This window comes from Sorex araneus, chromosome X (genome assembly GCF_027595985.1).
Source record: "Sorex araneus isolate mSorAra2 chromosome X, mSorAra2.pri, whole genome shotgun sequence".
Classification (NCBI taxonomy): domain Eukaryota; kingdom Metazoa; phylum Chordata; class Mammalia; order Eulipotyphla; family Soricidae; genus Sorex; species Sorex araneus.
In genome coordinates this window covers 156,078,427-156,092,630 of record NC_073313.1, presented here as the reverse complement: position 1 = coordinate 156,092,630, position 14,204 = coordinate 156,078,427, and the positions used below count along the sequence as shown (strand labels likewise).

Genomic DNA, 14,204 nt, shown 5'->3' with positions numbered 1-14,204 from the left:
GCACCAGCACATACTACCAATGACTGGCATATATCACCCCTGGCACCAGCACCTACCACCAGTGACACCAGCACCTACCACCAGTGGCTCCCACTTGGGTGTGGTTTCCTGAACACCATAGTGCCGGTGTGGATGTTAAGAGACAAACAGGGGCTGCCAGAGCACCTGATGGGTGCCTGGTTCAGGCTTGCCTGCTGGGCCTGGGGCAGTCCTCAGTACCCGCGGATCTGTGTCTGCTTTGTACAGAATGAAAAGACGGTGCTCGTCCCAGGTCGCTTAGCTGGGATTTGAAGCCTCATCTGCCTTCTGCCAAAGACTTGACCTCTTTTGGTGCAGCCCCCAAACTAAAAACAATTCTAATAAAAGAAAGGTGCAGAAGGTAGACTCAGAGAAGGGCAGCCTATGGTGTGGACGGGCGCTGCGGGTGTCTCGGGCCCGGAAGGAAGGCAGGTGGGAAGAGGGACCGATCTGCGCCTGGGCTCTGCCTACATTGCTGAGGAAAGGGAGAGAACGGAGGAGAGAGAGAGAGGAAGGTGTCCCGGATGGAGGGTCTCCTGTGCACCAGTTGCCGTCCTACCTCTTTCTTTTCATCCTCCCAACTCTGCTGTCTCACGTGAGCTTGCAGAGGTGGCCGTGACCCTGAGCCTCTCTCAGAATCCCAGGTCAGGAAACTTGGTCCGCGTTTGCTTTAACGACCGGCCTAGCTTAGAGGAGCAAGGGTTCGACAGTCGATGAGAATGTCTGCTGAGCCGCAGACCAAGCTCCAGACACCAGGGGCCACTGACTCAGCTGTAGGGCCAGCAGCAGGGCCACCGGGGGACCTGCTGTCAGCGTGATGCTGGGCGCACGGGCACTGGGGGTCCAACGGGAACTCTCCCTGAGACCCACTGCAGCTCGCTCCTGGGCGCCTTCATAAGCACATCTGGCCGGGCCCTGCCAGTGGGCACACCCCGTTCCCCTAAAGCAGCGGGACGCCCGTGGGCTGAGAGACAGCACCACGGCTGACGCGCTCGCCTTGCACGGGCTGCAGCGGTGGCCGCAGCGCTGGCCCGAATCCCGGCATTGTAGATGGTCCTCAAGCACTGCTGGGTGTGGCCCCTGGACACAGAGCCAGGAGTGGCCCTGAAGCAGAGAGAGAAGTGGACGCTAGCCTGACAGCACTTAGATTTTTCACAGGGTCTTGTCACTAGGAAGAGTCTCAAAGGTGTGTGTGTGTGTGTGTGTGTGTGTGTGTGTGTGAGTGTGTGTTGTACCTAATCCTTTAATTAGTTAAAAATTCTCAGGAAATCTCGGTACAGAAAATGATCTGGAGTTTTTTTCTTAGAATTGCAGTGAGACTGGTTCCAATTTGGTTCCCACACATGTTACACTGTCGCCACCATCCTTCCCCCAACCATCGCCACCTCCCCCACTATTGCCTACCCCCACCAGCCCTGCTCGCTTCGGTCGCCTAGACCACGAGCATCACTGTGTCTCCCCCACTATCCCTGCTGCCAGCATCACCCCGATGCCCCCCAGAGCTGCCCCTGTTCGTGAGCTTGCCCAAAGGCTGTGCGTGGTGGTATGTGTGACCGAGAAGTGTGGAGGAAGTGGTTCCTGCCCTTCCCCTGGCGTCTCTTTACAGCAGACTACACTCCATGCAACAGTTGCAAGGCAGGGAGGGATCAAAGGCAGAAGTGGGGGGTTCACAGAGGTGTTTTTTTTTTCAATTTAATTTTTATTTTAAATTGAATCACCGTGAGATAGACCATGACAACGTTGTTCATGATTAGGTTTTAGCATACAATGTTCCAACACCCCCCACCTCTATGGCAGGCACCTTTCTTCTCTCTCTCTCTCTCTCTCTCTCTCTCTCTCTCTCTCTCTCTCTCTGTCTCTCTGTCTCTGTCTCTGTCTGTCTCTCTGTCTCTGTCTCTGTCTCTCTGTCTCTCTCTCTCTCTCTCTCTCTCTCTCTCTCGGCATTATGGTTTGCAACAGAGATACTGAAAGGTTCTATATATTCCTTTTACCTCCTTTCAACACTCAGTTCTTGTCCAGCGTGATCATTTCTAACTATTACTGTCATACTGGTCCCTTCTCGAGAGTTTTTTTAAAGCTCTGAGGAGCGGGGCATGGGTGGGCTGGGCTGTTGAGAGTGGGCTTCCTGGAGGAGGAGTGGACCCTAAAGGCTGAGTAGTTTTCTGCTCTGCTCGCCAGCTGGGGGGTGACAGGAGAGACGCCCCTCTCTCTTCCCCAGACCCTTCTCTTCCCAGGGGCACCTGAGCTTTCCCTGAGGGGGATGTCACTCCCGTGGTGCCTGGGCTGCCCAGGGGTGGGAGACCGAGCGGTCACGAGCTCCCATCTCTCCCAGAGGACAGGGCCGACCCCGGCCACAGTGAGGTGAGCGCCACCAAGTGTCCGAAGGCGCCAGGCCGGGCCCTCGTCTACACGTCCGTCTCCCCCAGCCCCGACAACCTGCGCCGCTTTGCCCTGGAGCGCGAGAGCACTGAGCAGGTGGAGATCTACCTCTGGAAGCTGGTGAGAGGTGAGCACCGCCCTGGGCCCTGCCCCACCCGCCCCTGCTCTTTGCTGCATGGGGGGCCTGAGGACTGTTCTGCTGGCCTCCCCCCGGTTCAGAGTCCCTGAGCCCGGGACAGAGGGCGACTGCGTGGTGCTGGCCGGGTTTGGGACAGTTCTGATAAGCTTATCCAGTGGCCGGGCCGGCCCTCGAAGTGCTCCCTCTCCTGGAGGGAAGGGGTCATTGCGCCTCGCGAGGAGCCCAGTCAGGATGACTGCGGGAACCTGGGGACAAAACTGGCCTCTAACAGCAGAGCCTCAACTTCCTAGAAAGGGAGACCCCTTCGGGCAGGAAGACCCCCATATTACTCAGGGCTGAGGACTTAGCAGCAAGTCTCGTTCAGTCTTCCCGGGTGGAGTGGGCGCCCTCTCCAGGACAGATGGACACCAGTATAGATTCTTGGGGGCCAGAGGGACTCTGAGCAGGGTGCTTGCCTTGCATGTGGCTGACCCAGACTCCATCCCCGGTGCCCCAGAGGGTCCCCTGAACATGTTAGGAGTGAACCCTGAGCACAGAGCCGGGAGTGAGCCCTGAGTACAGAGCCGGGAGTGAGCCCTGAGCACAGAGCCAGGAGTGAGCCCTGAGCACAGAGCCAGGAGAGAACCCTGAGCACAGAGCCAGGAGTGAGCCCTGAGCTTGTCAGGAGTGAGCCCTGAGCACAGAGCTAGGAGTGAGTCCTGTGCACAGCACGTGGGGTTGAGTCCTGTGCACCACCAAGTGTGGCTCCCAAACTAAAAGCAACACCAAAAATCAGGACAGTGCCTTAGCTCTCATTGTGGAAAGCTCATCCTCTTCATCCACAAGGTCCAGTCAGCCACAGAATGTCAGGAAGAGTTGTCATTGATAACGGAATCGCAGATAGTCTAACACCCTGAATTGTGAACGAACTCCCTTTTCTCTGTGCCTCTGGCTGAAAGGGGTGGGGATGGGAGAGGGGATGGTAAGAACAATGATGACGAAGCACTTTAGAGTTTCCAAAGTGCGTTCATGTTGTTCATGATCTCATTTGATCCTCGTGATCCTGAGGGTTAGGTATTATTATCCCCATTTTACAGATGAGGAAACTGAGGCTCAGAGAGGTGAAGTCCCTGGCCCAAGGCCACACAGCCAGTAAGTGAACGGGAGCTAGAGCCTGTATCTTGTGACATCAGAGGCGGCTCTGTCCCTGCTCTGCTTTGCCCGCTGTCCTAGGAGGAACGGACGAAGAAGGCGGAGCTGTTCATGGAAGAAGAGAAGACTCAGGGGCACAGGGCAGCTGGGTGCCTGCCCGGGCAGAGGGAGCTGCTGTGCTCTGAGTGACCACAGGGTCAGAACAACAAGCAGAGGCTTGGGGATCAGACAGGCTTGAGTGTGAATCTCAGCTCTGTCAGATTTTAGCTGTGTGGCCTTGGGAAAATCGCTTGACCTCACTGGGCCTCAGAGGTCTCTCTGTTTCTTGGAGACAAGGGGTTTTGGAGGAGTAAGTGGAATAATACTGAGACCCCCTCCACCCTGGCCTCCCATAGGCACTAAGAACACCAGCCCTGGTCCTGAGTGGGCTAGAATGGAGCAGCACTTTCCCAGTCCCTCTCCCCTCCAGGTTAGGCGGGTCTCTGTGGTGGGCGGGAGCCCAGTGAACTGTGAACTCTACTGGTGTTTGGAGCCGTGAGACCCCACCAGTCCTGGCACACCACCGGCTGTCTGTCAGGCCAGTGCCCCCACTCTCCTGCAGGCTCTGGGACCCCGGAGGGCCACGACCCCCCCCACCCCCGACCCTCAGGAGCTCAGGGCGTAGGCCTCGGCGCAGCCCGGGGCTGCTGGGAGTGGAGTGGGCAGAGGTGACTCAGTGACCAGCGCCCGGAGCTGGACACGGGCCCCAGAAGGGGGCTGCAGCAGGGAGCTGGAGGCAGCTGCAGAGTCGAGCTGGTTTGCCCCGTGCCAGCGCTGGGCCCAGTCACTCACAGGAGGAACTGGGAGAGGATTGGTTTCAGGGTTGGGGGAACTAGCGTCCACGCTCTTTAGGGTCCAGGGTCCTGGGGTCTCTCCCACAGAGTCTCCGCTGAGTCCAGCAGCTCAGTGTGAGGGTCTGAGGAGGGGTCCCAGACATCTGCAGTGTGGTCCAGGGGCACGGGGGGTGGGGAGGGGCGCCTGAGTTACTCCAGGGCGGGAGTGTGTGTGTGTGTGTGTGTGTGTGTGTATGTGTGTGTGTGTGTGTGAAGGCGAAGGTGAAGTAGAGCCTGCACTAGTAGCCTGCCCCAGAAGGGCATTTGGCGGGGCGCGTGGCCACCCAGGAGAGGAGTGGAGTGGGCTGAGGGTGCTGGTTTCTGAGGGGCTGGAGTGTAGGGCGGAAGGACCCTTGGAGTCTTGATTCCAGCCCCTGAAACTCTGATGATTTCCGGTCCCTGATGGCAGATCCCCCCTTGGCCCCCTCATGCCCAGACAGCTGGTGCCCTTCCCACTCTGATTGGCTCCCCTCAGATGGGGTTCACGTCCACCCCGAGCTCGCTTGTCCTCTCCCGGGATGGCCTCTGCCCTAGTGGTCCCCAAGCCCAGCTCTCCCCAGCCCACCAAGTCTCTGACCTTGGCGTCTGTCTGTGCCAGGTAGCAGTGCCGAGCCTCTCCTGCTTCGGTCCCCACGCCAAGGCCAGTTCTTGGCTTCCTTGAGGGTCCGGCAAACTGGCAGAGGCCTTGTTGCTTTGTTCTTTCTGGCCACAGCCTCACAGCCCATGTGCTCTGGGATTCCGGGCCATGAAGGGTGTTGTGCTCAGTTCCCCATGAGATGCAGAAATCAGGAGACTGGCCATTGCCTTATTTCCCTGAAGGCCGGGTCTGAATCCACATGGACATTTGTTCTTCCGGCCATCAAGTGATTAAGTACTTCCCTCAACTTGCTATGAATTGATTAATTAATTTGCTTGATTTGCCTAATGCGGGCTGAGCCCAGGGGACCCCAAGAACAAAACTACACAGGAGTTCCCATTCTTGTAGGGAAGGCAAGAAAACAATAGGGCATTAAGAAATAGCAAGCCCCTCTCCCCCACCACCCACCCACTGGGGGCTGGACCCATAGTACAACAGTTAGGGCACTTGCCTTGCAAGCAGCTGACCCGGATTTGATCCCCGGAATGCCATACGGTTCTCTAAGCACTGCCCAGGGTAACTCCTGAGTGCAGATCCAGGATAACCCCTGAGCATTGTGGGGTATAACCCAAAAAAACAGGAAAAAAAAAGGCATGGCCCATTTAAAATAGAAGTCAAGGTCTGCGCATCTCCACAGGAGTTTATCACTAGGATAGGGTGAGGCGAGGATCCAGGAAGGCTCAGCCTGGAGGTGAGTGGGAGAAGGGAGGGCAGTAGGAGAAGGCTGTGGCAGGGCTCGGGCGCTATGTAAGCCCCCTCAGGTCTTGGGGCAGGCCAGACCGCTCAGGGAGGTGGGGCGCACTGACCCTTGTGCCAGGAGGGGCCCGGTGCTCTGGTGTGCTCTTTGCGTCTGAATCAATGGGTGGCCATGCTGTGTGCCTGGTCCCTCCGGGCTGGGTGCCTTTCTTCCTCTCCCCGCTGCCTGTGGTGGACGGGGTGAGGGTGGACAGGGCTGGGGACAGGATCAGGGCTGAGGAGCGGTCATGCTGGGGAGGGAGGGGGCGACTAATGTTTCTGTGGGGCCACTGTTGAGGGCCACTAATTGGGCATCCCTTGTGGTGACACAGACGGGACAGATACATGGGGCGAGCAGGATCTCAATATTTCAGAGACGGGGGCTGGAGAGACACTTGCACGTGGCTGACCCCAGTTCGATTCCTGACATCACCTAGGGACCCCTGAACACCCCCAGGCATGATCCCAGAGCACAGGGCCAGAAAAGTCCCGAATACGGCTGGATAGAGCCCAAACCACCCTCCCCACCCTGCCCCCCCCCACACGCAGAGACCGGGCGAGTGGGGTCTGGGGGGAGGAAGAGTGTGGGTGTTCGGGGCGGGTCCCTTCTCCATGCCCCATTTCTCTGAACCTTGCTGCTTCTGCCTTTGTTCCTGCCTCAGGAATCTTCCACTTGATTCAGATCAAGAAGGTGCGGAGGCCAGACTTCCAGAAGGAGGCCCACAACTTCCGGCCGCTCACCGGCACCCACGAAGGTGGGCCCTGGCCTGAGAATGGGGCTGGAGGGAGCCACGCCCGTGGCCCGAGCCTCCTGGGGAGCTTCAGGCCGGCTGCCGGGCTGGGAGCTGGCAGGGTGCCCTCACTCCCGTCCCCCACGCTCGAGACTCATGTCAGTTCCCAGCACAGGCATCGTGTGGGCGTCAGGGCCAGAGAGTTCCTGGCTGCCCCAGCCTGGGCTGCCAACACCTGGGCCCTATGCACAGCTTCCTCCATTTGCTCCATGCCAGACTCAGCAATGCGGACCCCCCCCGCCCCTGGGCTTCAGGTGGGGGACAGGAGGGAGGGGCCACAGCAGCTTCAGAATCCAGCTGGGCCCCCAAATGTCAGGTGGTGGAGGTCAGGATCATGCCTGTGCCTCCTCCTTCCCGGCTCACTCCTGGCTCGGTCTGAGCCCCTTGACTCAGTTGTGTGCATGCAACTCACACACACATAAACACATAAACACACACACACATATACAAACACATATACCCACATGCACATACATACACATACACACAAACCCACACATATACATACACATACACCCATACAAAAACCCACACCTATGCACATACATACACATACACCCCTCCCACACACATATATACACACATACCACACTCAACATATACAAACCCACAATTCACCCTCAACTCCCCCATACATTATAGTACACATACCGCACCCTCTCCCCCACATACGAAACACTCAGACATACCCCACATGTACTCATCACGCCAGCCACACACAGCCCGTATACCACACATGAACACCAGTATACCACACATACACCCCCACAGGTACCCCCCACCCCCGCCACCTCACATGGCCTCTCACAGTCAGCTCTGCCTTCCTTCATGCAGGTCACTGGAATGTCTTCCTAGTCCAGACCCTGGAGCTGAAGGTCACAGCCAGTCCAGACAAAGCAACCAAGACCTTATAATAAAGACCTAAACGGTGGCAGATAGGAGCTTTATTGTTGTTGTTGTTATATATTAATAAATAAGGAGCTGCATTACCCTCACCTATGCCGAGGAGTTCGTACCCGATTCTGCGTGCTCTCACAGCGAGAGCAGGTGCTGGCTGGCCGGCTCGTCCCCCGGGTGGCACTGGGACACGTGGGGGCAGTACGGGTCGTGGCCCCACTGCAAGTTGTCAGCAGAGCAGGGCTCGTCCCCACCTCCCCCTGGGTCTGCCCCACGCCTCTCCCCTGCTCCGTGCTGTCCTGACCCCGGCCCCCACCTCTGCACCACCCCTCCCCACGGCTCCATCCAGCACGCTCTGGCACTGTGCCAGGGAGCTGAGCGTGGTTAGCCAGTGGAGGGGTGAGTGGAGCCGCACAGCATTTCCCAGCAGATCTCTCAGACATTCTCACAACTCTCAGCCACGCTTTGCCATGGGGAGCCTGGGTTAGGGCGGGGCGGTCCGCTGCCTGAAGCCAGAGTGAGCACCCGCTGATGTGGACTTGGGTGCCAGGGCTCTGCTCGCCCCGGCCCCCGCGCAGCCACCACTCTGTCCTTTAACGGGGACCAGTGTTCTAAACCCCAGTATTCCACCCCATGCTCCACTAAGCCCCAGTATTCCACCCCATGCTCTAACTCAGCAGTCAGGCTGCCAGGCGGGCCCGGGTGTGGACGCCTGAGAGCTGCAGGCAGAGAAGCATTCCGACTTGACCTACCGGAGTCTGTCTGTCATTCCCTGCAGTTTCAAAAGCAGCTTCATGCCCGTGATTCAGTGCAGGTGAACAGTGTAGAAATGCGGGAGCCGAAGCAATAGGACAGCGGGGAGGACGTTTGTCTTGCATGTGACTGACCTGGGTTTGATCCCTGGCATCCCATATGGTCCCCCAAGCACTGCCAGGAGTGCAGAGTCAGGAGTAACCCTAGGAATTACCGTGTGTGTGTGTGTGTGTGTGTGTGTGTGTGTGTGTGTGTGTGTGTGTGTGTGTGTGTGTGTGTTTGGGGTTTACCCAGCGATGCTTGCAAAACATGGAACCAGGGATTGAACTTCGCTCCCCTTAACCCCTGTACTCTTCCTTGGGCTTGATCACTCTTGTTTGGGGTTTTTTGAGGGTACACCTGGCCATGCTCAGGAATTGCTCCTAGTGGCCTTGGGGGACCACATGGGAGGCTGAGGATGGAACCTGGTGAGCTGCATGGAAGGCAAATGCCCTCCCCCATTGGACTATCGCTCCGGCCCTGGATCACTCTTGCTTTCGAGAGCAGAAAACAGGCTCAGAGCTGCCCAGGGTCCCTCTGGGCATCCCGGCGAGGAGCAGAGCAGCGAGGCTGGAACTCAGTCTCCCGGGTTCTCCCCAGGACTCCTGGCACAGACACAGACCACGGGAGACGGAGAGGGACGGGGTGGAGTGGCGGGTTGGCGGGATCCTGCCACGTGGAGCCCTGGCTCCTATTTGCCTGTGCCCTCAGCTGTGTCTGACCCTGGGGGGAGGGGAGGTCTGATAAGTAGCGGCCAACACCCACCATCTCTTGAGGCTTTTGTTGGGGCGGGGTGGGGGGCACATATCCAATTGTGCTCCAGATTTACTCCTGGTTCTGCACTCAGGAGTCAGACTTGGGGGACCATTTGGGGTTTCAGGGATTGAACCCAGGTCCGCTGCATGTGAGGCAAGCGCCCTCCCAGCCTCTGACCCTTCTGGAAGGCGGCCTGCTACAGGCCTTGCAGGCCCTTCGTGTGGGGTGAGAGGTCAGCGCGCCCCGTGAGCACTGCTCCTGCCTCTGCCTACTCCAAGATTGCTCCGTGCAGCGTTTCCAGCCCCGCAGGGCAGCGTGGGGTTTGGCTCAAGCCCGGGCTTCGCTGCAGGCTTTTCCTGGTTCTGTGGGTCCAGTCTTCCTGCTTCCTCCAAGGGCCTTCCCGGAGCCCTGGGGTTAACCCCCACGCCCCTTCAGTTCCACCAAAGAAGGCAGGCTGAGGGAGGCAGCGCTCCTGCCCCTGGCAAATCCCTGCCAAGTGCACAAGTGCAAGTCCACCTTGCACTCTCCCCTGGGCCAGGGGGCCGAGCCCGCTCCACGCCAGCATTGCCTTCATGCACATGTGGGGCAGCTCTGGGCAGGCCTCTGGGTCAGGAACCATCACACACCCTTTGCTGGGAGCACTCAGGGCTGTGACACGGGGGCAGAGGTGGGGGGAGGGTCTGCATGATCTCACCCCCCCCTCCCCGCCCCATTCAGAAGGCTCTCAAGAGAAGCAGCCCCTTAAAGGAGCTGCAGGAAAGATGCCAAAGAGCAGGTTGTGGGAGAAGGTGAGAGCCAGAGCACAAAGGGGTGAGGCTGGCCTGTCCCGAGGGCACTGGGGTCTGGGAGCACTTTAGTGCTCGGGTCTGAGGAGGCGGTTTGCAAAATGCTGGGGGAGGAGCAGGCTAGGCAGGAAAGAGGCAGGCGGTGGGCGGGGGGTATCTGCACAGGACGGAGCAGAGCCACAGGGACAGGCAGGACCAAGGAGGGGCCGAGTCCAGGGTACGGCTGGTGTCGTCCCTGGTGACAGTCCACCCAGCCTTCCCAGCCTGCTGCTCCCCTAAACGGATCATCCTACTAGGATGCCAAGACTCACCCCCAGATTCCCTGGGGAGGCTTCCTCCACCCCCTCCTCCCCCTCCCTTTCTTCCTCTTCCCTTCTTCCTCCATGGGGTCCCCTGTCATCCCATCAAGTCTGTGCTCTGGGGAGGAAAGGGCATCGCTTCTGAGAAACAGGCCTCAAAATAGGGCTGGAGGCTGCCCCGGGAGTGAGGGAAGGCCGAGGGCCACAGCAGCCACTCTCTGTCTCTGTCTGTCTGTCTGTCTGTCTGTCTGTCTGTCACCTTTCCATGCGCTGGCTGCTGGTATCCTCCCCTTCTCCCTCTGCAGGGCCAGTTTGTGGAAGATGAGCAGAAAGTGCCGAGGGAGTGTGGGTGGAGTGGCAGGGGGCAATGTGGGGTATCCGATCTGGCGCGTTATTCCCCATCATCTGGAATGGGAATTAGAGCCTGGCAATCTGCATCCCAGCGCAGAGCTGTGTAAATGACCACATGACAGTGAAAGTCTCTGTCCAGCCCCTCCTCCGGGGACCCTAGCATAGATCGGAGAACATACAACGAGTCCAAGTCAAGCCATCCCGATATCTGGTCTGGAACCGGGATCCCCGGTCAGCCCCCACACTGTCCCCTCATTTGAAGCCCTCCTGCCATGGGGTGACAGTGAAACTGCTCCTGGCCCTTCAAAATGTGCCTCTGAAGGGGGCTGGAACGATAGTACAGTGGGTAGGGTGTTTGCCTTACACGTGGCCAACCTGGGTTCGATTCCCAGCATCCCATATGGTCCCCCGAACACCACCAGGACTAATTTCTGAGTGCATGAGCCAGGAGTAACCCCTATGCATTGTCGGGTGTGACCCAAGAAACAAAAATAAAACAACAAAAAACCCAAAATCGTCCTCTGCAGGGCCAGAGCTATAGGTCAGGAGGTTTGCTTTGCACATGGCTAACTCAGGATCCCGTGTTATTCCCTGAGCACAGCCAGGAGTAATCCCTGAGTGCAGAGCCAGGAGTGATCCGTGAGCATTGCTGGGTGTGGCCCCAAACTCCCTCACCCCACCCCCCAAAAGGAATCTGCCTCTTCGCCCCTAATTCCTTCACCATTGGCACCAGCAGCACCCTGGGGCCCAGCTGCTGCCTCACTTGACCAATCCGGAGTGGACCAGGATGGCTAGGGCACAGACTAATGCTATCCGGGTGTCTCTGTCGCTCCATGTGAGCCAAGACTGAAGGGTCTGCCCTTCCCGTGCCAGTAGGGTCTGGGGAGTGACTCTGGGCGCCCATCTTGGTGACACATAATCTGCCCAGGGAGGTTAGAAATGAGGTGCTGGGGCCCAAGAGTTACTGCAGAAGTTAAGGTGCTCGCTTGCATGTGACCAAGCAGGGATCAACCCCAGTCATGTATGGTCCCCTGAGCACAGAGCCAGGAGTATCCCCTGACTACTGCTAGGCGTGGCTGACCCCCACCCCCCAAAGGAGAAAAGAAATGAGGTACTAGAATCACATGATTGGACTAAATCAGAGGGAGGGCAGGGAACACCTGGTCTCGAAAGGTACCCCAGGTCCCAGGCTGCCACCTCTGTGGCTTGGGGCCTTCTCCGAAGCTGCCGACCTCTCTCCCGAGCCTTCCATACTCTGCTCCTGTGGAGCCCCGCCCTGCCCGGTCCAGCGCATCCCGCACGTCCTGCACGTGACACTGGGTCCCTGCACGGAGCCAGCGCCAGCCAGGTGCCAGCACGCCCTGCGGCGTCTCAAGGATCTGCAGCTGAGCTCTCGCCCATTGACAACGGGTGCCTGGCACCCAGGGCACCCAGGTGCTTACTGAAGGAGACAGGGAAGGACGAGTTGTGAGGCCGAAACTGATGCCAGGACAAGCTGCAGCTAACGTTAGGTCTCAACTAGGCCTCGGTTTCTGTTTCCCTGGAGCAGGACTCGCAGTTTCTGGTAAACTCCCAGTTGAGTAAAGTAATGTGCCTAGATAAGGACTTGGGCAGTTGGGTCCGGCCGGTCATGAGGGGTCACTGTCCCCTCCTTAGAAACTGTTGCTAACCATTGTCTAATTGTTGGCCACTATTGTAATAGGGCCAATGCTAAAAATAGACCAGTATATAAATTGCTTCTTAACCCTGAACCCTATATAAACTGCTTGTGATTTGGAGTCGGGGTCCTTGTCAAGACTCCACGGTGTTGGAACTAGTGATGGCTCGGGCTAGTAATAAAGTTCCTTTGCTTTTGCATTATCGTGTGTGAACTTGGTGTCTCTACAGTTGGGGATCCGAAACTTGGGCACAACAGGGTGACGGGGCTGGGGCCATGCCCACCACCCTTTCTCACCACCAGCACCACCTGACTATTTGAGTGGAATACAGACGGAACCTACGTTACAGAGCATATTCAAAACTATATCAAACTTAGAAATCAAACCAAGGAACAACTAAATCCGTATGCTCTTTTCTCTCTTGACACCTACGCATTCTAAATGACTGAGAAGACCAAGTTTAGCTTTAATTTTCTGGACTTGTGTTTCCAGAATGTTGAAGCCCAGAGTCTTCCTGATTGAAGTCCAGACAGTGCAGAGCAGAGACGAACCGTTCCTACTCTACTCCATCCTGCCCCACGGGATTCAGGGGCATCAGACATCGTTTCCTCTTGCCGTGCATGAGACCCACCCTAGTTGCATCCCTGGCACCACATTTGGTCCTGAGCACATAGCCAGGAGTGATCCCTGAGTGCAGAGCCAGGAATAGCCCCTGAGTACCACATCCCCACTCCTATTCAAAATAATAAAAATTAAATCCAGCTTCTGTTTGAGATTGAGTTCTGTAGGAATAGTAACTGGGCCCAAGCCTACGTTTCTGGAGCAATGATTTGTTTCATCCAAGCCCACCTCCCTCCCTGCCCTTACCCCCACCTCCCACCGCACATGCAGTTTATTCTGCCCAAACCTGGCTTTGTCTTAGAGATCAGATTCAGGGGACAGATGTGTGTTGATGGGCAGAGGGTCTCAGGGCCCTGTGAAGGAAGTGGGTTTGCATGGCCCCTTGGCCCCCTGGGCCCCTTGCACTCCAGGTAGGGGCACGAATGAAAGAGGAACAGGCTGGGGGACGCTTGCTGGGGTTTAAGAGTAGTCCTGCCTGCCAACCTCTACCCGCACTGCCCTTCTTCAGCGCCTCTTCCTAGCCTCACAGGAGATGCCGTGTCCCACTGCCCACAACAAGATCACAGTGTGATGAGGGGAAAAGAGGCATAAGCAGTGAGGGTTGTCAGTGACAGGTAGCCCAGGGGATACGAGAGTCACAGATAGTGGGAGAGAGTGGAGGATGGCCTTCCAGTGCCAGCAAACACACAGAGGCCTGGTGTCAAGGTAAAGCTGTGCGTTTGGAGGGCTTGGAGCTACAGCACTGAGGGAAGGGCGTTTGCCCTGCACACAGCCAACCTAGGTTTGATCCCCAGCATCCCATATGGTCCCTGAGCACTGCCAGGAGTGATGCCTGACTGCAGAGTCAGGAAGAGCCCCCCCAAAAAACAAACAAACAAAGAGAATGGCAAGCAGATAAGCTGGACCAGAGCAGAGCACAGGGCCGAGGCCGAGTCGGGACCATCTCTGGAGAGGAGTGTGAAGGAGCGGGCAGCAGCTGGCCCTCCCAGCCTGCAGAACAAGGCTGGTGTTCAGGGAGGATGTGCTGGCAAGGCTGCCCGTACTCGGGCCTATTCTATTGCCCAGGGCTCATTCCAAAGCAGCAGTTATAATGAATATCACCCCTCCTTTTTTTTTTTTTTAAGATTGGAAATATTTTCAGCAGGAGACGGATCGAATCAGATTTGTGTTTTACAAAGCTCCCTCTGGCTCCTGTGGGAGAAAGTCTTGGAAGGAGCCAGGAAGGGAAGCGGGGCCATGTGGGAGGGAGGGGGGGCGCTATCAGGGAGAGGAAGGTGGCCATGGGGACTGGGAAAGAAGCAGAGAGGAGGGGTCGGGGCAGAGGTGGGGGGTTATGAGCAAGG

At 57.5% G+C, this 14,204-nt stretch overlaps 1 protein-coding gene across 1 annotated transcript in view; it reads left to right on the top strand.

Moving 5' to 3' along the window:
* CHRDL2 (chordin like 2) overlaps positions 1–7,634 on the top strand; it is a 32,140-nt gene extending 24,506 nt beyond the window's left edge. Inside the window, exons 9-11 of the mRNA XM_055122827.1 lie at positions 2,351–2,524; positions 6,574–6,666; positions 7,537–7,634. Of these exons, the coding sequence (XP_054978802.1) occupies positions 2,351–2,524; positions 6,574–6,666; positions 7,537–7,616 (347 nt within the window). The 3' untranslated portion in view covers positions 7,617–7,634. The remainder of the gene's footprint in view (positions 1–2,350; positions 2,525–6,573; positions 6,667–7,536) is intronic.
* Positions 7,635–14,204: the final 6,570 nt, after the last annotated feature.